Source organism: Melanerpes formicivorus, unplaced genomic scaffold (genome assembly GCF_026170545.1).
Source record: "Melanerpes formicivorus ecotype bairdi unplaced genomic scaffold, bMelFor1.0.p_v2 SCAF_5, whole genome shotgun sequence".
Classification (NCBI taxonomy): Eukaryota; Metazoa; Chordata; class Aves; order Piciformes; family Picidae; genus Melanerpes; species Melanerpes formicivorus.
The window spans coordinates 9,751,098-9,771,337 of NW_027142357.1; the positions used below are offsets into that span (position 1 = coordinate 9,751,098).

The 20,240-nt window shown below is 50.9% G+C and overlaps 2 protein-coding genes across 2 annotated transcripts; both read left to right on the plus strand.

The window, feature by feature from the left end:
- Nucleotides 1–6,117: 6,117 nt before the first annotated feature.
- Nucleotides 6,118–11,315, plus strand: LOC137441126 (putative methyltransferase DDB_G0268948). Its single transcript, XM_068138017.1, has 7 exons — nucleotides 6,118–6,225; nucleotides 7,039–7,164; nucleotides 7,452–7,612; nucleotides 8,099–8,312; nucleotides 9,356–9,456; nucleotides 10,199–10,336; nucleotides 10,902–11,315. The coding sequence occupies exons 2-7, from the start codon at nucleotides 7,054–7,056 to the stop codon at nucleotides 10,990–10,992; spliced, it is 816 nt and encodes a 271-aa protein (XP_067994118.1). The 5' UTR covers nucleotides 6,118–6,225; nucleotides 7,039–7,053; the 3' UTR covers nucleotides 10,993–11,315.
- Nucleotides 11,316–17,539: 6,224 nt separating this feature from the next.
- Nucleotides 17,540–19,324, plus strand: LOC137440986 (interferon lambda-3-like). The gene is made up of 5 exons (XM_068137773.1): nucleotides 17,540–17,973; nucleotides 18,237–18,323; nucleotides 18,498–18,641; nucleotides 18,753–18,833; nucleotides 18,923–19,324. Exons 1-5 carry the CDS (start codon nucleotides 17,812–17,814, stop codon nucleotides 19,016–19,018), a joined length of 570 nt encoding a protein of 189 aa, XP_067993874.1. The 5' UTR covers nucleotides 17,540–17,811; the 3' UTR covers nucleotides 19,019–19,324.
- Nucleotides 19,325–20,240: the final 916 nt, after the last annotated feature.

Consider the following 20,240-nt stretch of genomic DNA (forward strand, 5'->3'; position numbering starts at 1 on the left):
GCGTCTTCCTAAGACCACCTGCACTCGCCTGCACCCTCCTGAGCCCTCCTGCTCTCTGCCACATCTTCTGCTCACTGCTGCATCTTCCTCGACCCTCCTGCACCATCCTGCTCTCTGCTGTATCACCCCGAGCCCTCCTGCTCCCTCCTATTGCGTGCTGGACCCTCCTGAGCCCTCCTGCACCCTCTCGCATCCTCGCACACCCTCCTACACTCTCCCACATCCTCTTGTACTTTCACACATCTTCCCACATCCTCCTGCACCCCACTGCGCACCCCTGCATCCTCCTGCACCTTGTTGCATACCCCTACCCACTGCCACACCCTTCTGCATCCTTCTATCCTCCTGCACCCTCCTCAATGCCCGTTTCAGATGCGGCACAGAGCCAGAAGCTGGGAATGCACATCTGACACAGGCCACCACTGACCATCACAGCATGGCCAGAAACCAGAAATTCCTCCTTCCCAGTCTTCCCCACCATTACACTTCTAGGCTTGTTCCCACTTGGCTTTAGAGACACAGGGCTGTGATCCTGGGCACTGCAATGGGAAATAGGCAGGAGGTGAGGGACTCAACCATCTCCTGGTGCAGGGGTTTTTGGAGTAAAGAGGGAAGAGCCTAAAAGGACACTCCCTTCCCCTTTATTTCTCCTTTTCTTGTATTGAATATTCCCATTATATGCCAAGCTTAGACTCCAAGAAAGAAGGAAAAAATCTTAAACACCGAATTAAAATGGGCCTGGATCCTATTTAATCACCATAGGTTTGACTACATTTCAGAACAGGTCATCAAGTATCAACCAAGCTTCAAAGCAATTGTTCTAAGTGTGGTTGGCCATACATGTCCCAAAGAGTCATTTAATTTTAGCACAGCAGCTTCCTGACACCACTGAAATTTTTGCTTATCCCACTAGATATAATAACATAATCTACTCTATCATTGTGCCCAGCACACACTTTTTCACAAGGAAAAGTTTCAGGGCTCGTTCATTCACCATCAGTGAAATTATGGTCCCCTGGAAACCCAAGAGCCCTGGGGAGTGAGATTTTCTCCTTGACACAACACAAGCCATTTTGTGACAGCCTTGAAAATTCCCTGAAGGAATTTACTCAACTTGAGGACTTTGTAACACCCAAATCCAGCCCTAGTGAGGTGTCTCTGGTGGTTACTTCACAGGGCAGATGAAGCACGGAGGCTCTCAGACTCCTGCCAGGGTGCAGAAGCAGCTGGGGTCAGAAAGGGGAATTCATCTGGAGAACATTTAAGAGGAGTCAACTAAACCACATGGCACCACAACCATCACTCACAAACCCAGGCAGCATCAGTAGTGGCTTTTCCTAGGGACTCACCTCCCTTCTCCATTTCTGTGTCCACCTGAAGAGACTGGAAGCAGAAAACCTCTGGGCACCTGAAACGCAGAGGCTGAAGCTGGAGGTAGAGGTGCATGGTGCTTCCCAGCTTTTGCAGGACTGTCTAAAATGTCTAATCCTGGTCTTCACATTTGACACTCTCAAAAAAACCAAACCCAAAACCTGGAGACCAAGAGTCTTCTGTGTCTCTCTGAGATCTTGTTTGCTCCCAAGTGTCTAAAAATAATCATTTCTGGTAAGGAGAAGAGAAACTCTACAGTCAAAACATGGGTGGGCTTCTCCTGCCCAGCTCCAGTCCCATCTCAAAGCTGCTGCATTGGGAGCTGCATATGGTGGCAAATTTTGAAAGCAAAAGCCAACAGCACCACAAAGCTGATGGGCCTGTTGAGATCCTGCTGAGAAACAGCTCCACCTGCAAACACCAAAATCACCATCTGGTACCTTCTCATGGGCTGCTCTGGGAACCCACTTGGCATAGAGGACTGCAGAGGTGGACTGCAGTGCCAACAAGGTGAGTTGGGACATTTGGGTCTGTTTAAGGCTATCAGGTAATGAAAGATCAATGTCTCTACAGTTACAAAGGTATTAGAGACAAGGACAAGCTGTTGGTGCTGCTTTCTTCAGCAAATAAAGATGTTACAGGAGTCAGGAAGTGTGGGGGAGCCTCCAGTCTCTGTGTGGGAAATGGGAGATCTCGGCATGTTCTGCCATGGATTCTCAGGTGATTTCTAAATTTCACTTCATTCATCTGCCCCACAATCACTCTTCCTATCTTCCTTAATTAAAAGGTGAAATGATGAGAGGGGGACTTGTTTCTTAGTGTTTCTGGAAGCTCCCAGTACTGGAGCTTTGCTCTTAGACAGGGCATTCAGCTCCCCCCTGTACTGTGCTTCAGTCATTCACAAGGATTTATGGCAGGATGAGCTAAGGGTGGAGGCAGGATTTCAAAGTCAAGGGCGCTCTCTTCCGCAGATTTCCTCTTCTGGCCTTTAGCTTGCCCCTGCAAGCTATTTTTCTCCAGTCTTTTGTGTGCTTGAGCACGAGAACAGCCAGGCAACGTGCCAGCTGCTATTGAAAGGATCCAGCAATTGGCCATGACACTTATGGGCATGGATGCGTGCTCCCCAAAATAAATACTGCTGCAGAGATTCCCCTCTCCCTCCCCTCTCCCTCAGTGGTTGATCCACTGTGTCCCTCTCTCATCTGTGCCCTCTTTCTACATGAATGCTGATTTTGGATGGGTTGCAGATTCCAGGGGCAAGGACGATCCCAACCCCAGTTGAGACCTCAAGGTACAGTTAGAGCACACAGAGCCTTGCAATCAGCTGAGACATCCTTGATTTCTGGCTAACTCCCTTCCTTACAAGGAGATTTTATCCCATGCTCCACTGCTTGTAAGCCAAGAGAATTATGTCCTTCATTAATTTAAAGTCTGAGCCCTCTAGGTTTAAGAAGAGCCTTGCAGAAATACCACGTGGTTTCCAGTTCCTTTATTCCTTGTTGTGATAATAAATCTTGTTCCTTTTCCATTAGAGAACAAATAAACAGAGGGAAGTCTCTTGAGAGCTGAAGCCTTACTGGGGTCTTAAAACTAAATAATTTCCTTCACAAGGTAAGAGAAATAGCACCAGCTTCTTGCAGTGTAAATAACCCAGGTGACAGAGACAAAAGATATGCTTCAGGGAGCATTGTGCCTTGACTATTTTGCTCATTCTCCCTTGGGCATTGAGGTCTTATTACATTCTTGGTGGAGTGGGACTCCAAGGTAGACAGATTTACTCCATGTATCTTTATTGCTAGTGAGCAAGAGCCTGCTGGACTCTTTTGACTCCTGGCAGTAGTTACCATAGAATGGTTTGGGTTGGAAGGGACTTTAAAGATCATGTACTTCTACCTGCCCTACTAAGGGCAAGGACACCTCCTACTAGACTATGTTGCTCGTGGCCAGGTCCAACCCAGTTTTGAATACTTTCAAGGTTGGAGCCTCATGTCTCCTACACTCAAAAGTGCTTGGGTAGGTAGGAGGATGGTACCAGATCCATTCTGGATCAGTATCCTGGTGACTGGCCCCAGGCCACCCAGCCCTCCCAGTGGCAACTCTTCACCCTTTCTGCCCACTCTCTGGGCATCCTCCCTCCAGCATGGCAAAATGCTGCCCAGTCAACCAAACCTGCAATGAAATATAAAACAATTACATTTGGAAATTAAATGTAGCACCACAACAGGGTGATTTACCTCCTCTTTAGCCCCATGCCCCAGGCAATCCATTTGCAGGGTTCAGTGCCATCAGGCCAGTGCTGTGTAGGATGGACCTCAGCACCTTCCACAGGTTGTGTTGAGGAGTCAGAGCAATGTCAGGTGCAACAGAGCTCCAGACATCATCAAAGCTCGCTGCAGTGTGGGCACAGCACATTCCTTGATAAACATACTGGGTCTGGATTTATTCTCCCAGGATAATGCCTTGGAGCTCATTACAAGCAGTAAGGATGGTGCCAATGTGTGAGCTGGGACCCTACACGTCCCAGTTCCTCTTGGGAATTGCCCAGCATTCAAAATCTCTACAAAGAGGGCTGCATGTCACATCACTGCTTCGTCCAGATGTGAAGGCTCTTTGTCTTCCTCACAGGGGCAGGATGCAGTGGTGCTGCCGAAGGACAAGCAGCAAGTCCATGGCTGTAGGCTACAGAACCGCTGCAGTTTTAAGGTCTCTGTTTAAATACAGGGCCAATAGAGGACGGTCCCTTTCCCAGTACCAGGGAAAGGGGATTCAGGAGTCACTTCATCTGTGAGAGGTCAAGTCCTGCAGCATTACCCCTATGCAACTGCTTGTAAGAGCTGTTCAGCCCAAGGAAAGGAGGGGAATGAGTAAACTGTGAGTGTCCCAAACTTGCTCAGGTACCACACATCTTCTTGGCACCTTGACTTTAGCAAAATGTGGTTCAGTGGTGTCCCTTTCCATGCACACCTAGTAGCAACCACAATAACATTCTCTAGTGAGGATGCAGTGGGCCAGACATGGAGGTTTTCCTCAAATTCCTCTAGGTAGGTGTGGAAAGTGACCTGGAGTGTTTTCCACATATGGGATTATCCACAGAAAAGGTGGAGAACTGAACCCTCTGAGCAAGGCATTTTGGAAGTGCTTCAGTACTTGGAGCCTTAGAAAGTGGTAGATGCTCTGAAAGGTGCCGCTCAGTTTGTCTGACAGTATCTGAGCCCTAACGGCAGAATCCTATGGGGACAGACTGGCACGGGAGTGGGGTAAGCTGAAGGTGAGGGAGACACTGACTTCATTGCAGAGAAGGAATGTGGAAGGAGGGTGAATGACACATCGTTAGAGAAAAGAGGAAACTCATTATGATCTATAAATCTGCCTAGGTAAAAAAACACAGGGCCCAGAGTGGCTGCACTTAAAATACAGGCATGGAGAAAATAAATGAGAATTTGCTTTTCATTTAAGAAATAGATACCATTAGTTAGAAGGTGTTTATGAGTTTTGTAACATGTTGTATAGCTGCAGAGAAAGAAGTTCTACAAAGTGAAATTAGGAAAGATTTCTCTGCCACAAGTTGTCGCTGGGGACAGTGTGAACACTACAGAGAGAGGCCAAGGGTGATACTTGTTGTCTGGAGAAACCACAGCAGCTCTTCCCATGGACACCAGAACAGGGTGGGAAGGGGGAGGAAATCTTCAGAAATATCAAAACACCTGGCTAAGGTGATGTCAGATGTTTTGTTTTCATCCGGCAGTGCAGTTTCCCTTGCATGTCAGGTAATTACACTGAGAAAAAGAATGGGCACCTCAGGACATCATCCCTTCCTGCCTGCAGTCATGCTCTCACCAAAGCATGGACCAAATTAGGATACCTAAACCTCCAGGAGGCTGGACTCCTGCCAGATACTGCATGACACTGTGAGTTATGAAATTATGGGGGCCTTTGGTGCTTGTGCTCTTTCTCCTCTTGGTGCAGGTGTGCACCTGATACAGCTCAGCAGCAGGTGACTCAAATGAGATATTTAGGACACAAGCCTGGTAATTTCAATTCAGGCCCCAATTCAGCAAACAGCTTCAAGGTGGTCTCTATGTCCAGCCCCTAGAGAAGTTCCACTGATTTATCTTCAAATTAGGAGGGGGCTAAAGGCTGGGCAAAGGTTCACAACTACAGTTGAAAGTCTAGACTGAAGTAGATGTGCTTCAAAGGAAACGTGGGTCTGCTGGCTTCATCTGGATGTAGTTGGCATCACTCCTAGTGTGCCAAGGGGTAAAATCCTGCCCTAAATCAGGGCAAGGACTTTGCATAGTCCTGAAATACCAATGCTCTGTGGTCTTATACCTCGGGGGTTATATAGGCTCTCATTCTGATAGACAACAGGAGGGGGCTTCTAGGTCAGGCAGACTTCTTAAGTATGGCTTTCGATACCTTCAGCAGGTAAACCGCGTTCAGGTAAACGTTGCAGCGTCTGCTGGCCGTCCGTCACTCCCCGTTCCCGAGGCGTGCAGGGCTGCTGAGCACACAACCCACCCCTGTTTCGTGGGCATTTTGAGACCTCCCCGTAATTAACAACCACGGAAACTGTGCAAAGGCACAGGCTCGGCTCTCGGGCTCCAGGACCTCAGTGGGGTAGAGGCTCTGGAAGCCGCCTGGCACTTCGCACCTTTCTCCGGCCACCCAACGTTACGCGACACTTCCCCTCCGGCCGCCCGCTCCGCGCAGGCCAGCCCCGCTGCCGGGGCGGGCGGTGCCAGGGGCGGTGCTCCTTTCTCCTTGCCCGGGGGCCGGCAGCGGCTGCAGATCCGAGCGGGGAGGTTCCGGGAGTCGGTGGTGTTTCGCAGCCTCTCGGAGCGGGCGGTGCAGGCGGTAAGAGGCGGGGGCGAGGGTACTCGCGAGCGGCGGACTAGGGCTCGCTGCTGGGAGGAGCTCCTCGGAGCACCCGGAGCACCCGGTGGAGGCCAAAGACAGCGCCTGCTCGGGCACTCCAGACACAATGTGTGGCCGGAGCCTTCCGGGAAGGATTTGGCCTCGTCTTGTGCGGGACCCGGGGGTTCATGGCAGCCGGGTGTTGGTGCGAGAGGGGAGAGCGGGCGGCCATGGCGCTGGGCTGCCGGAGGGAGCCAGCGGTGGGGCCGCGCTCGCTGCAGTTCGGGGATGAAGGGCTCAGCTGGGCTCTGGGCCTGAGAGACTCGGAGCGTTCCTGGGGCAGGAAAGGACAATAAAAATATGGAATGGTTCGGAAATCAAGATGGAGTTGGTGTGGTTGTGCTGCTCATGCTGAAGCACAGATTTCCTTTAAAAACCCAAACCAGAACATTTCTGCAGTTAGTTTGCCTGATGCACTGCTGGTTGCCCCCCGAGCCACAGATGTTGCAGCTGCAACAGTGATCTGTGCCACCCAGGTGGGTGGGGAAAGCAAAGGAGTGGTGAGAAGGGCTTAAAAACCTAGAAATCTTTTCCGTGTCAGACGCTGCTGGTTTGCCTCTGCAATGAGCTCATGACCGTGGGAGGGATGCTTTGAGAGCAGGTTCATGCTCCCTTGCTGGAGCCTCATGGTCAAAGTCCTCCCTGGGCCACTGCCAGGAACTGGAGAATTTAGTGCCTGTGGTCACACACAAAGGAGGAGTTCGATGCCTTTGAGACAAACCTGGCTTCCTATGTCCTCCTCCCTGGTTCCAGGTCACGCACGCAAACATGTCAACTCAGATGTTTGAGGGGAGAGGGCATGCAGCTGTCTACCAGAAATACCGTTTTGCACCGGGCAAAGAGCTGCAGGAAACCATCCTCACCTATGTGCAGGAGAAGGTGAGTGGGGTATGGCCAGGATGTAGGGGCAAAGGAGGTAGTAGTAATTGTGGGCAATAGCATTTGTCCTGCTGGGAGTGTTACCTTGGCTGGTGCCATGGGGTAGAAGAAGTTGGTAGCACTTAAGATACGGGCACAGAAGAGCGTTTTGGCAGGTTGTGTCATGCCGACACTGTTCTTCTGTGGACGCTGGGGGGAAACTGTTTGTGGGCAGTGAAGGAAAGAATGGGGTAAAAGCGCAGAAATTGGGTGGCTGCCCACTGAGATGCATCCACTCCTCCCTGCAGAGAGCAAGCCCTGCTGAGCTGGTGGTGGACGTTGGCTGTGGGTCTGGACAAGGCACCCAGTTCCTTGCGGAGCACTTCAAGAAAGTGGTGGGAACAGACATCAGTGAAGCACAGATCCAGGAGGCCAAGGATGCACCCTCCGTGCCAAACATCTCCTACCTGTGAGTGTCAGGGTAATCTTTTGGGTCCTTGTGTCAGCAAGCTTTTGGGCCCTTGTGCAGAGGTGGTGTTTTGTGAGTGTAAGTCCTGTCAAAGCCAGTGGGCGCCAAAGTAAAACCCATTTGATAGGGTTCCTGGTATAAATAAGCTTTATCCTAGACTTGCAGTAGCCATGGTCTTGCATCCTAAATGGTCATCACTGACTCCAAAGACATGCCTACTGATTTTGTGTCCTGCTCCAAATCTCCAGCACAGAAGGTTCCACCTCAGCATGAGGAGGAACTTTTTTACTGTGAGGATCACAGAGCACTGGAACAGACTCCCCAGAGAGGTTGTGGAGTCTCCTTCTCTGGAGACTTTCAAGACCTATCTGGATGCATTCTTGTGTGACCTGCACTAGATTCTATGGTCCTGCTCTGGCAGGGGGGTTGGACTCAATGATCTCCTGAGGTCCCTTCCAACCCCTAACATCCTGTGATCTGGTCCAGGGCGTGCCCTGCAGAGGAGCTGCCGTTTGAGGATGCTTCGGTGGACATCCTGACTTCATTTACAGCTGCACATTGGTTTGATATCGAGAAGTTCATGAAAGAAGCAAACCGAGTGCTTAAGCCAGGTGGTTGTGTGGCCATCAGCACCTATACTGTGGATATGAGTGTTTGTTATGGGAACTACTCCGAAAAGCTGACCAAGATCTTCAGGGAGGTGAGGTGATGATGAAACCTAAACCACAGGGTTTCCCTTACTTGTCTGGGCAGGGTAAAATGTACTTGCATGCAGAAAAAATAAGAATGCACTTAGGGGCACAACTAGAGGACCTCTGTTGCAGGGTGGGACATGGCTGAGATAGGGTTTAGTGGCTCCCATGTAGTGCTAGGGATGGATGGATGGATGGATGAGGGGAGGGGTAGGACAATAGGACAGGCTCTTGTGTGTTGAGAAGGGCTCCAGAGCACATTGGCTGGAAGCATCGGAGAGACTTCTCTTGATTACAGTGAAATGAATGGGAAGTAGAAACTGGAAAGAGAGGTTTTAATGCTGGAGTCCAGAGGAGGACTACAAAGATGACCAAAGGCTGGAGCATCTCTGCTATGAGGATAGGCTATGGGAGCTGGGGTTTTTCTGCCTGGAGAAGACTCCAGTGGCACCTTATAGCTGCCTTGCAATACCTGAAGGGAGCCTACAGAATAGCTGGAGAGGGACTTTTCATAAGGGTGTCTAGCAACAGGGGGAATGGTTTTAATCTTAGGGAGAGTAGATTTAGACTAGACCTTAGGAAGAAACTCTTCAGAATGAGGATGATGGAGACTCTGGAATAGGTTTCCCAGAGTGGTTGTGCATGTCCTCTCCCTGGAGGTGTTTAAGGCCAGAACAGATGAGGCCTTCAGCAGCCAAGTCTAGTAGGGAGGCATCCCTGCCCATGGCAATGGGGTTGGAGTAGATGATCTCTGATGTCCTTCCCAACCTAAACCATTCAGTAATTTTACTGAGTGCTTTGACAGCTCAGTAAAAGGAGACTTTCCATTAGATGAGTAAGAACGCAATAGGGAGGAGGACAGAACCCTTTATAAGAAATAGGGACCTTAAATTCCTAATGCTGAGAAGATTTTGGTGTTTTCATGAAAGGAGTATTTTTAAAAGTGTACTTTTGACTGCATCAGATCAAGGGTCAAGTAGACCTTAGTGAAGTGGAACCTGAGAGCTTATCCTGGTTTTGTGCTGGTTTTCTAACCTGCTGTCTTTTACAGTGCTGGGACAAAATTTTAAAATACTCACACAGTAGGATAAAATACGTCTTAGAAGACTACAAAACGATCTTTGAGGCCTTGCCATTTCCAGACAAGAAGAGGTGAGCAGAAACACTTTGGTGTAGCACTGGGAGAGGACAGAGGTGGTGTCTTGGTTCCTCCATAGAGTTTCTCTGCCACTGGCATAGTGAGGACTCAAGGGACATGGGATTGGCAGAGCCGGTAGCTGCTGGGTTTCAGCAGATTCCTTTGCATTGTGGCAGAGTCATGTCCTGATGGACTTGATGCTGCTTCATCCTGGGCCAGCAGGTGTGGTCATAAGGGCTGCATGGAGCCTTCCTGCTCAAGGTAGAATTAGGTTAGATTTTTTTTTTCAGCTGGTAGTTTATGGTCTGTTGAAGCTTCTGGGCAGCTCACTTAATGCATGAAGGGACAACATAGAATAAGAGAAGAGACCTGCCTCAGAACTCCAGGGAGCAAGTGCCTGGTTCCCCAGCAAGACACAGACCAAGACACTGACACTGCAGTCAACAGGGATGTGCTGGTGGTGTTGCAGAGTTGTTGGTGTCCCAGCTGCAGAAGGGGATGGACTCAGCAGGTAGGCCTGTGTCAAAAAGGCTGGTTGAGTCACAGATGGTCCCAGGGACAACCTAGCAGTCTGTGCTTCTCCAGTGGTGAATAAATTAAAGCTCCTGACCCACAAAGTGTCTCAATCAGATGTTGCTCCCTTCTGTTGGTCCTTTGAGGTCCTTTGATGGTGTCAGGTATTTTATTGGTCACTCCCTCAAACTGTTACCCTTGTTCCATTGCCTTGGAGATTTAACTTGCTCCTTTCTTCCCTAGAATCACTGATATCTTTGACAACATTCCCATGACAGTTGCTGGTGTGATTGGTTACATGGAGTCTGCCTCTCCGTATCAAGTTTTTCTGAAGAATGACCCTGAAGCTGCAAAATCCCTCCTCCAGGAGACTGAAAAGAGGTGAGAAAACTACTTGGGAAATCAAGCAGGGTACGGAGTACCTGCCTTATACCATGCACAAAGTGTGAGGTTGTGGAGAACCTCTCAAAGCTCAATGTCAGCTGTGCCGTGACGGGCTCCCTCTGCCCCTCAGGTACAGGCAAATACTTAGAGGTTCAACACCATATCCTCAACTGCACTGAAGCTGGACTGACATCAGTTTGAGTCAGTTGACTTCAAGTCCCTATGGCTGTGTGGTGGTCTTGCAGTGATGTATCCATGTAAGGCTGATGTCAGAGATATCTTGAGTTTCTTTGCCTTGCTCTTGATTAGCAGAGAGCAAGAGAAATATTGACAGTGGCATCCTAACCAGTCTGGATTAGCCCCTAAGACTGGCCTGCTGCAAAGCTGGGAAGGGGACATGCCTCTGTGCCTGCTAATTTCTTCACTGACCAGAACAACCTTTGTGCACGGGTTGGAAGCCTCTGCCATCAAGATGTCTGTGCTTGGGTGGAAGAGCCCCATCTCTGGCTGTGGATAGTTCTGCCTGGGCAGAGCAAAACTCTTCCTCTGTTTCTTGTTTCAGGATGCTGGAAACAATGGGAGTTAATTCTCCTGAAACCCCAGTGGAGTTTCGTGTGAGGCACGTCTGTGTGCTGGGGTACAAAGGAAAATGAGAACAAACACTTCTGCTGGTCTGGTGCTGGGTGGAAGGAGAAAGTGGGTTGTCCCACTTTTAATCACTCATATTCCTTGGGAAGATTGATGATGATTTGGATGATCAGAAGCCTGATTTTCTGTGGAACCCAGAAGCTTATGCCTGCTCTTGGTTCTTGTCCACTTTGGTGCTCCAGTCTGCCGAGTGGTGTGCCCTTCTGTGTCTGGAAGGGTCCAGTTTCATACAGGTGGACAGACTGGCTGTGGCAAGAAGAATCACAGTAATAGCTATGAAACTCAATGCATTTCTTACATAATAATAATAACAAAAGCTGCAAGAAAAGTTGCTTGTGGTCCCTCTTTTTCAGAGAGTCTGTAGAGCACCTGTTGTGGGAATGACTGTGCTTCACACTTGGGGCTTACCTTGGCCCTGAGTGGCCTTCTGTTTCATGTGTTAGGTGGTTTTGGGTAGAAAGAGCTGTTTGCCCAGCTAAGCTGGGAGCTGTTTTGGAGTCCTGAGCTGGAAAGAGGCTCTTCTCACCCACTCTGTGCCTCCATTCCTGCCTGAGTCGGGTGGATGTGCAGTATCTGTCAGCCTGTGGCTGGGACAGCAGCGCTCTGTGCTGGGTTAGGAACTGGCTGGAGGGCTGAGCCCAGAGAGTGGTGGTGAGTGGTGCCACATCCAGCTGGCAGCCAGTCACTAGTGGTGTCCCCCAGGGATCAGTGCTGGGCCCTATCCTGTTTAATACCTTCATTGATGATCTGGATGAGGGGGTTGAGCCAGTCATCAGTAAATTTGCAGAGGACACCAAGTTGGGAACAGATGTTGATCTGTTAGAGAGTAGAAGGGCTCTGCGGAGGGACCTTGACCAGCTGGACAGATGGGCAGAGTCCAACATGATGACATTCAGCAAGTCCAAGTGCCGGGTGCTGCACTTTGGTCACAACAACCCCATGCAGCACTACAGGCTGGGATGAGAGTGGCTGGAGAGCTGCCAAACAGAAAGGGACCTGGGGGTACTGATTGACAGCTGGCTGAACATGAGCCAGCAGTGTGCCCAGGTGGCCAAGAAGGCCAATGGCATCCTGGCCTGCATCAGGAATAGTGTGGCCAGCAGGAGCAGGGAAGTCATTGTGCCCTTGTACTCAGCACTGGTTAGGCTGCACCTTGAGTACTGTGTCCAGTTCTGGGCCCCTCAGTTTAAGAAGGACATCGAGACACTTGAACATGTCCAGAGAAGGGCAACGAGGCTGGGGAGAGGCCTTGAGCACAAGCCCTATGAGGAGAGGCTGAGGGAGCTGGGATTGTTTAGCCTGGAGAAGAGGAGGCTCAGGGGAGACCTTCTTGCTGTCTATAACTACCTGAAGGGAGGTTGTAGCCAGGAGGGGGTTGGTCTCTTCTCCCACGCAGCCAGCACCAGAACAAGAGGACACAGTCTCAAGCTGCACCGGGGAAGTTTAGATTCGAGGTGAGGAGAAAGTTCTTCACAGAGAGAGTTGTTAGCCATTGGAATGGGCTGCCCAGGGAGGTGGTGGAGTCACCATCCCTCAAGGTGTTCAAGAGGGGATTGGGCATGGCACTTGATGCCGTGGTCTAGTAGTCATGAGGTCTTGGGTGACAGGTTGGACTTGATGATCTTTGAGGTCTTTTCCAACCTTACTGATTCTATGATCTGTGCCTCAGGGTTGCTCAGTGCTGTGCTAGCACTGCAGCTCTGGCCCTCACAAGGTGAACTGTCTTCAGCACAGCTTGGGAGCCTTTCTGCACCTGCAGCTGCAGGGGCCAGTTTTGTGCTCCTCTGGCTTCCAGCCTGCTATCACTCCCTGGCACTGCCAAGGGGAGATTAGAGGCTGCACCTTCTGGGAGGGGCAGATGGAGGCAAGGGGTTCAAGGCTGGGCACAGCCCAGTACAGGTTCCCTCCTGTTTGCTTTCTGGATGCTTTTAAGACCAGGCACAGCCTCCTTTACCTGTAATTCCAGCTCTGGGTAAGAAGTCAACCCTGATGCCATGGTGAGAGGTGCAGCCTCACTCTGTCTCACATCAGTGCATTATGAAGGAAGGCAAAAGTGATACCTCTGCCCCAGCCCTCGAGAGCACCTGGAGGGAGCTGGAAAAAGGGAGACAAATATAAATGTTGCCAGATAGTTCCAGAAAAAGCCCTGACTGAGACAGGCAGAGAGCAAGATCTTACCTGTACTGTGACACAGAGCAAAGGCTTTGACTTGGCTTGCTGCCTTCTAGGAAGGTGGTGTGGTCCCATGATGACAGCTACAGGGAGGAACACCCATTGCTGATGCAAGGCTGGGCCTTGTGTCAGTGGTCATGTTTTGGAGAAGATTTAATTGAGCAGTGATGCTGGATCAAGCCCTGCTCTCGGTGCAGAAGCTGCAGCAGGAACAGGTTGTATTTGGGCAAGCAGTGGCCAAAAAGACCTACCTTGCTGGGTGAGCATGGAGCTGATGGCTTGCCACCTCCTGAAGGAGCACTAGAGGTCTCTCCCCGCCCGGGACTGCACCAGATGATAGACTCCCGGGAAGCCCATACGGCTTCCCTGGCCGGGGAAACCCTTGCTCGGCCGGCAGGGCTTGTCCTGGTGAGGTGCATCCCCACAGCCACGCCTGGGCAGGGAGGTGTCCCTCCCAGGTAGGTGCCCCTACCGCGCTGGCACAAACGCTATGGGGAAGAAGTGCTTCTTTTCCTCGCTTTTAAATTTAAAGCCCTTTAAATCCACTCACTAGATAACGTTGCAATTAGCAGTCCTTCCCTCCCCAGCATCAGCAGGACACTCAGGGCATTCCCCCGGGAGGGTACAGTGGGTGCCTGGCTGTCGTGCTACCATGGATTGCATCAGCACTGCCTCGGGCATGATGTCAGCAGCCTGGGGTGGCACAAACCAGCCTGACAGCGTGGTGGCTGCTGCAGCGTGCCAAGAGGTGATGAAGAGCTCTGGGGCGCACAGTGGCACCAGCAGCACTTTGGTGGCACTGACACCCTGGGCTGGTGGGGACAGGCCCGGTGATGGCTGCCAAGCAGAAGCCACCTGATGCCCTGTGCCCCAGCAGTGTCCAGCTGTGAACAGGGCTCCCACACATCACCCAGGGATTTTTTATCTTTTTTTAAAGCTGACTTTTGTGGCTCTAACTTCTTTTTCAAGACCAGTGACTTTAGTAGGTGCCAGTTCCTCCCAGATAAGCCCACCAGCTCCAGAGCGGATCGGGAAGGAGTGATGCGGGCTCGTTCTTCCCCGCACCAGCGGCGTGTCTTGTGGCCGAGGCATTTCCATGCTCGTGCCACACTGCACCGATGAGTCACAGAGCCATTACCTCACCTGCACTGGCACCAAACGTGCCCACAGCCCTGCCTGTTTTCACTTTCCTTCTCGCACCTGGGATCTCCCGCATGCCTGGAATTTCTTGCTCTGAGCAGGTTTGAGTTGATCTAGCCTCTTGAGCCATGTGAATCTGAGGAGGGGACTCCACTGTGCCATCTGCACAGCTTTACCAGCATGACCATTGTTTGCAGTCAGAACTGGGACTTGCTGGGGCTGAAGAATTGACTGAAGTGGGTTCCCAGCACCCTGCAGACCCCATGGGGCATGACATGGCATCTCCAGCCCATGCCAGCTTTGGGAGACCTTCTGCTGTCATGGCAGGAGCCAGCACTAGTGCAGTTTGGTGGAGCTGTGCCAAATACAGACAGGATTTGCCTGCCAGCCTGGTGACTAGAGTATGGTGAAGAGTGGTGTCACCATGTGAGAAGGTTGCTGGTGTGCTGATGCCCAGGATCGAAAGACCATGAGCCTTCAGGGAAGAGCCCCAACTGCTGCTTGGCCAGGCACCTGTGGGCTTGGCTGTGGGTGGTGGTGAGTAAGGCACAGATATCTGAGCAAGGCCTCCTGGATATCTTTAGCCCTTCATCACAGCTGCCGTTTGTGAGCTGTGCTCACAGCCCTGACTTCCCCACTTGGCTTTTGCTTTTCCTTTGGTGATTCCAGAACTCTTCTGCCTGAATGAAGAGATGATGTTTCACTTTCCTTCTCCAACCAGAAATGATACCCGTGAGACAAAAGCCACAGTGACGGGGGAAAGGAGCCAAAGGGAAGCTGGGTACCTCAAGGATATGACGCTGCTCTGGGACCTGACATGACCCAAGAGTAACCACAGTGCTGTCCCCAGCTGGGGTCCAGGGCATGAAGCAGCAGCTCATGGTGGGTCTGTCAGCATGCGAAGGCAATCTTCCAACCCTTCCCTGTCTCTGCAGGCAAAGCCATCACAGACAGGAGGTGCTGGACATCACAGTCTGGGTGCTGAGAACCATCAGCCCCTTCACTGTGACCTGAAGAGCTCCAGGCAGGGCCAGGACCCCCACTCTCTCCTCTCCCTCATGAGAACCATGTCTATTTTTACACCCATCAGGCTTTTTCGTTAAGGTGACATCCTTTCCAACTGAGCTCAGGCATCGTAGGCGAAGTTATGCTGCCTTGGGCTTTATTTTTGTAGCTGTTATTGATCATGAATGAGTTCCACTGCATGAAAAAATGATGTTTCTAAAGCTATATGTTTCTTTAATAGGAGAGGAAGGAATGACACTGCTGTGGTTCTGTTCACTCAGAGTGCAGACAAGGGACTTGAGCCCTGGCTGGGGCTCAGGCACAGCAGCCTGAATGGGACTTGGGCCAGCAATATGCTCCGTGACTTGCCATGAAGGAAAACTCTACTCCCGCTATGTTTTAGTGCCACATTTTGCTGCCATGGGTCTCTCCAGGTTCTGTGTCCATCTGACTTGGTCAAAGCCAAGATAGCCACTGCCTGAGCCATACTGCTCCCTCCCCTCCTGTGGCCTGAAATTGTGCCAGGGGAGATTTAGATTGGATATTGGGGAAAATTTCTTTACTGAAAGAGTGGTCAGGCATTGGAACAGGTAGCCCAGGAAGGTTTGAGATTTGTGGACATAGCACTTTGGGACATGGTTTAATGGCCGTGGTGGTCTTAGGCTGGTGGTTAGACTTGAGATCTTAGAAGTCATTTTGAACTGAAACAACTCTGTTATCCTGTGATGCCTTTCCTGCATTGGTAGGAGTATTTCCAGCATTTGAAGGAGGTGATCCCTCTCTCTGCTCAGCACTGATGCGGCCATGCTTGGAGTGCTGCATACAGTTCTGGGCTTCCCAGTGTGAAGGATAGATGGACATACTGGAGAGTTCAACAAAGGACCATGAAGGTGAAAGGATTGGACCATCAAGCATATGAAGAAAGGCTGAAAGATCTGGGATTGTTCAGGCTGGAGAAGAGAAGGCTCAGAAGCTCTCAGTGGTGCCTATTGATGGGACAGGAGGCAATGGGCACAACCCTAAATGCATGATCCACATGAACAGAAGAAAACACTTTTTTACCATGAGAGTGGTCAAACACCAGCACAGATTGCACAGGGAGACTGTGGAGCCTCCACTCTTGGAGATATTCAAAACTAGATGATATCCTGGGCAACCTACTCCAGCTGATCTTGCTATAATAGGGGTTGGGGTGGGAAACACTCAGTGGTCCCAGCCCATCTCCATGACTTGGCACAGTGTGTCCATGTTGGTCTGCCTGCCTCTAGGTCTATCTTTCCTCAGCCTTGTGGAACTTTTTCTTGTTTGCACAGACTCCTTGAAGCCAGCAGTCTATTTCCAAATGTGAACATTAATAACTGGGTCCTTCTGGAGCAGCACTCCTCCACTTGAGGCACCACACAGTGCATTTATGCCTGTTGCTGTGGTGTTGTGTATTTGCTTTTTAGATACAGGTTATTGCTCTAATTTCCAATTAATACTTGATGAATGCATGAAGCTACAAGTAGAGTGATGATGGCTTCAGGTTGCAGGAGGTTACCTCAAGGAAAGGATGGATTTTGCTGAATGAGGACACAGTTCCAGCAAAGACATGTCAGTACACAATATTTGCACTTCCAGGCTAAACAGGAAGAAAACTTCAGCAGCTTGTGGGGGTGGCAGCCCCACTTGTCTCCAGCTGCATTGCTGCACAACTCTGTTGTCCCACCTGAAAAACATACTGTGGAAGTGCTTCTGCTTTCGGCCTTTCTCCTGCTTTTGTAGTGAACTTGGTCCCGCAGGGTCACACACCTGTAAAACTCATGCCCACAGCTTACTTTGAGCAGTAGCCACTCCTGGATGCTGCTTTTGTCTCTTCCCTGCCATGGCTGTTGTGCTACACTTCCTGCAGTGAAGTTGTGACACAAACTCGTGCTGCCACCTGGGATGCTTTAAAACTCTCCTGGCTGTCCCAAGCCTGGTGACCCCATGGGGCTGCATGCCTTGGGGACTCTCACAGATTTCATATGGTGCTAGGCTGGGTCGTGCCCAGGTTTCCCTGTACTTCCCACCACCTCTGTGACATTCAGTGTGGCAGCAGTGTCCCTTGTTCAGCTCCTTTGGAGCGGTGTGTGCAGCTCAAGCACTCCCCGCATTCCCACGGTGCTGGGTGCATTCGTGCCGTCGAGGCCGGCAGCAGAGCAGGCAGCAGGAGGCGCCTCCCTCGCTCACACGCTTTCGCTTTCCCCTTTCCAGAGTTGCCAGAGCTGCCAGGCTCTGGATTTTCCTGCCAACCTGAAAGTGCAATTGGTACAGGCAGAATAAAAAGCTAGGGAGATGGGGAAGCAAGGCAGTCACACCAAGGGAAGCGAAGCAGAAGTCCAAGACCAGCCCCGCAACCGAGAGAGCCACCTGTGTCAACAGCGCCCAGCATCTCCAAAGCAGGGAATTGGAAGACTTGGCTCTGGTTCATCCTCTGGATTCTTGCCATATCATAACCTGCTCACTGCTGAGCTGTCACTGGCAAAATGCTGTGCCTCAACTTCATCCTGCTAATTGTTCTGTTACTTGGGGCCAGTCTCGGGGATGCCTTCCCCTCAGACGCCCTGAAGAAGACCTGCAGTCTGTCCAAGTACCAGTCCCCCGTGCCCCACGAGCTGGAGGCTGTGCAGAAGATGAAACAAGAGTTTGTGAGTACCACTGGCAATGAGGGTCCGTGGGCTGGTGGGAGGCAAGGCAGATGGGATGCCACACTCAAGACCCCAAGTGACAAAGTAGATATTTTCTGCAGCAGTTTGGGAATGAGGAGGATTTTTTCCAAGGGATTTTGGGGACAAGGATGCTGGGCCAAATATTGTCCTGGTTTCAAACCCCTCAAGGCTGCTGGGGGTTGTAGATCATCCCCAAAAGTCAAGATGACAGCACTTCAATCCCTTTTGGTTTCTGCCTGCAGGAGGAAGACCTCTTGCTGCTGTCAGACCGCAGATGCCACACCAACCTCTTCCATCGGAAAAAGACACTAGTGGCGGCAGAGCTGTCGGTAAGAGCGAGGCAATGCTGTAACATAGGGGTACAGCCCCCTTTCTGTCTGGCACCTCCCATCAGCTAGTCCTACCTCCATCTGCACTCCTGGGCAGGGCTTCAAAGCCCCTTTCTCCAGCCCACAGGCAGCCTTAGCACTTTGGGTCCCTAACCAGGATGGTCCCACCTGCAGGTACCTGACCGACTGATGCTGGTAGAAGCTGAGCTGGACTTTGCCGTCACCATGCTGGAGCTCCCTGCCCCCACCAGATTCACTGGGACGCGCCAGCGCCCCTTGGCCTTCCTCACCCAGGCCCGGCAGGACCTGCGAGACTGCGTGAGTGTCCCTGCAAAACCCTCTGGCCCCATGCCGGCTCAGCAGCCCCAGTGCTGGCAGCAGCAGCGCTGTAGAGCATCGCCAGTACTCATGTGGCTGTCTTCCTTGCAGATGGCCACAGAGGCACCTTCACATCAGCCCTCCAGGAAACTGAGGCACCAGCTGCAAAAGCTGGAGACAGCCAGGAAAACAGTAAGTCAGGCCAGTGGGGTGAGGGGGTTTGGGGTATCAGCCGCTGCACCCCATTCCAGCTGCTAACCTGTCCCTTCTCCTCACCACAGGAGACCACGGGCTGCCTGGAGGCCTCTGCCATCCTCCACATCTTCCACATCCTGAAGGACTTGCAGTGTGCAGCTCTCCGGGACCAGTGCACTTAAGCCCCTGCCCACAGCATGGCCAGAACTTCATGGGCCACTCACCAACCCAAGGGGTGCCCTGAGGACCAGGAAGAATTACTTTTATTGCACCCCTAGGCTGTATTTCCTATTTAAGCCTGGGGTTTTGTTTTGGTTTTGGTTGGTTGGTTTGGGGTTTTTTTAGCTCAGGGAGCAGTTTCTCCTTCACAGTCTTTTAAATTATTGGGCTTTATGGTGTATGGCTTAGGGGGAGGTACAGAAAAGCCCACCCTGGAGTATATTTATATTCTTATTTATTTATTTATATTTATGGAAAGTCTTTGGTTTGCTGGGTTTTGAACCACTCTTTTTTAAAATGAAATCTATTTTTTATCCTGTTATTTATTACAGATTTTGTTATGTACATTTGTCTGTGTGCACTATTTTTTTACATGCTGTATAATATGAAAAATAAACGGGATGCCATAAAGTGACCAGCTGCCATCGTATGTCTTCACTACTCTTTGCTGTAACATTGTCCCTTTGGAAAAGTGAGGCATTGTGGGGGTGAGGGGGACGAATTCTGAGGATCTGAAAATGAAGAACTTAGGCACTCATGCTCATCTCCAGCTGTTTAGGGGTGCACCATGACCACCCTCCCAAGGACAGAGGGATGCTGTCAGGGCTAGGGCTGTCCCTGCCTGATCAGGGAAAGGAGCCCGCTGGCCATCTGTCTTAGGTGGTGCAAACCAGGGAATGAAGCCTGGAGGAGCCCACAGCCTAACACGATGCTTTTGTGTGAAACTGGGGGGGTAAACTTAATAAGAGATGAACCCCATGGTGTTCTAGCCAAGTCCTCAGTGATCAGAGGGGTTAGGGGTGGCTGGACTTATTTCTTCATAGGGATCCCAATTAGGATGGGTTGCTGTGGGGCCAGTACTAGACACACTAACAGCCTGGTTTGCTGTAGGTCTGCTTGCCTCCAAAGGGAGTAGTGGGATGCACAGACAACATCACAATTTCCTGTGGTTGTCAGTCACTAGATGCACAAGCAGCCCAGTTAGCTGCAGGTCTGCTTGCATTTCAGCAACCAAACACACCAATAACACTTCTTTTTTTGACACTTCTACAGGATTGCCATTGCCAGTGATAGGGACTTAACTGCAGAAATTGCTCTACAGCCTGCAGAAAATGCACTTGTAACTATCTTTACTGCTCCTGTTGTTCCTTTTATTTTACTGGTCAATAGTAGGCTGAACATAAG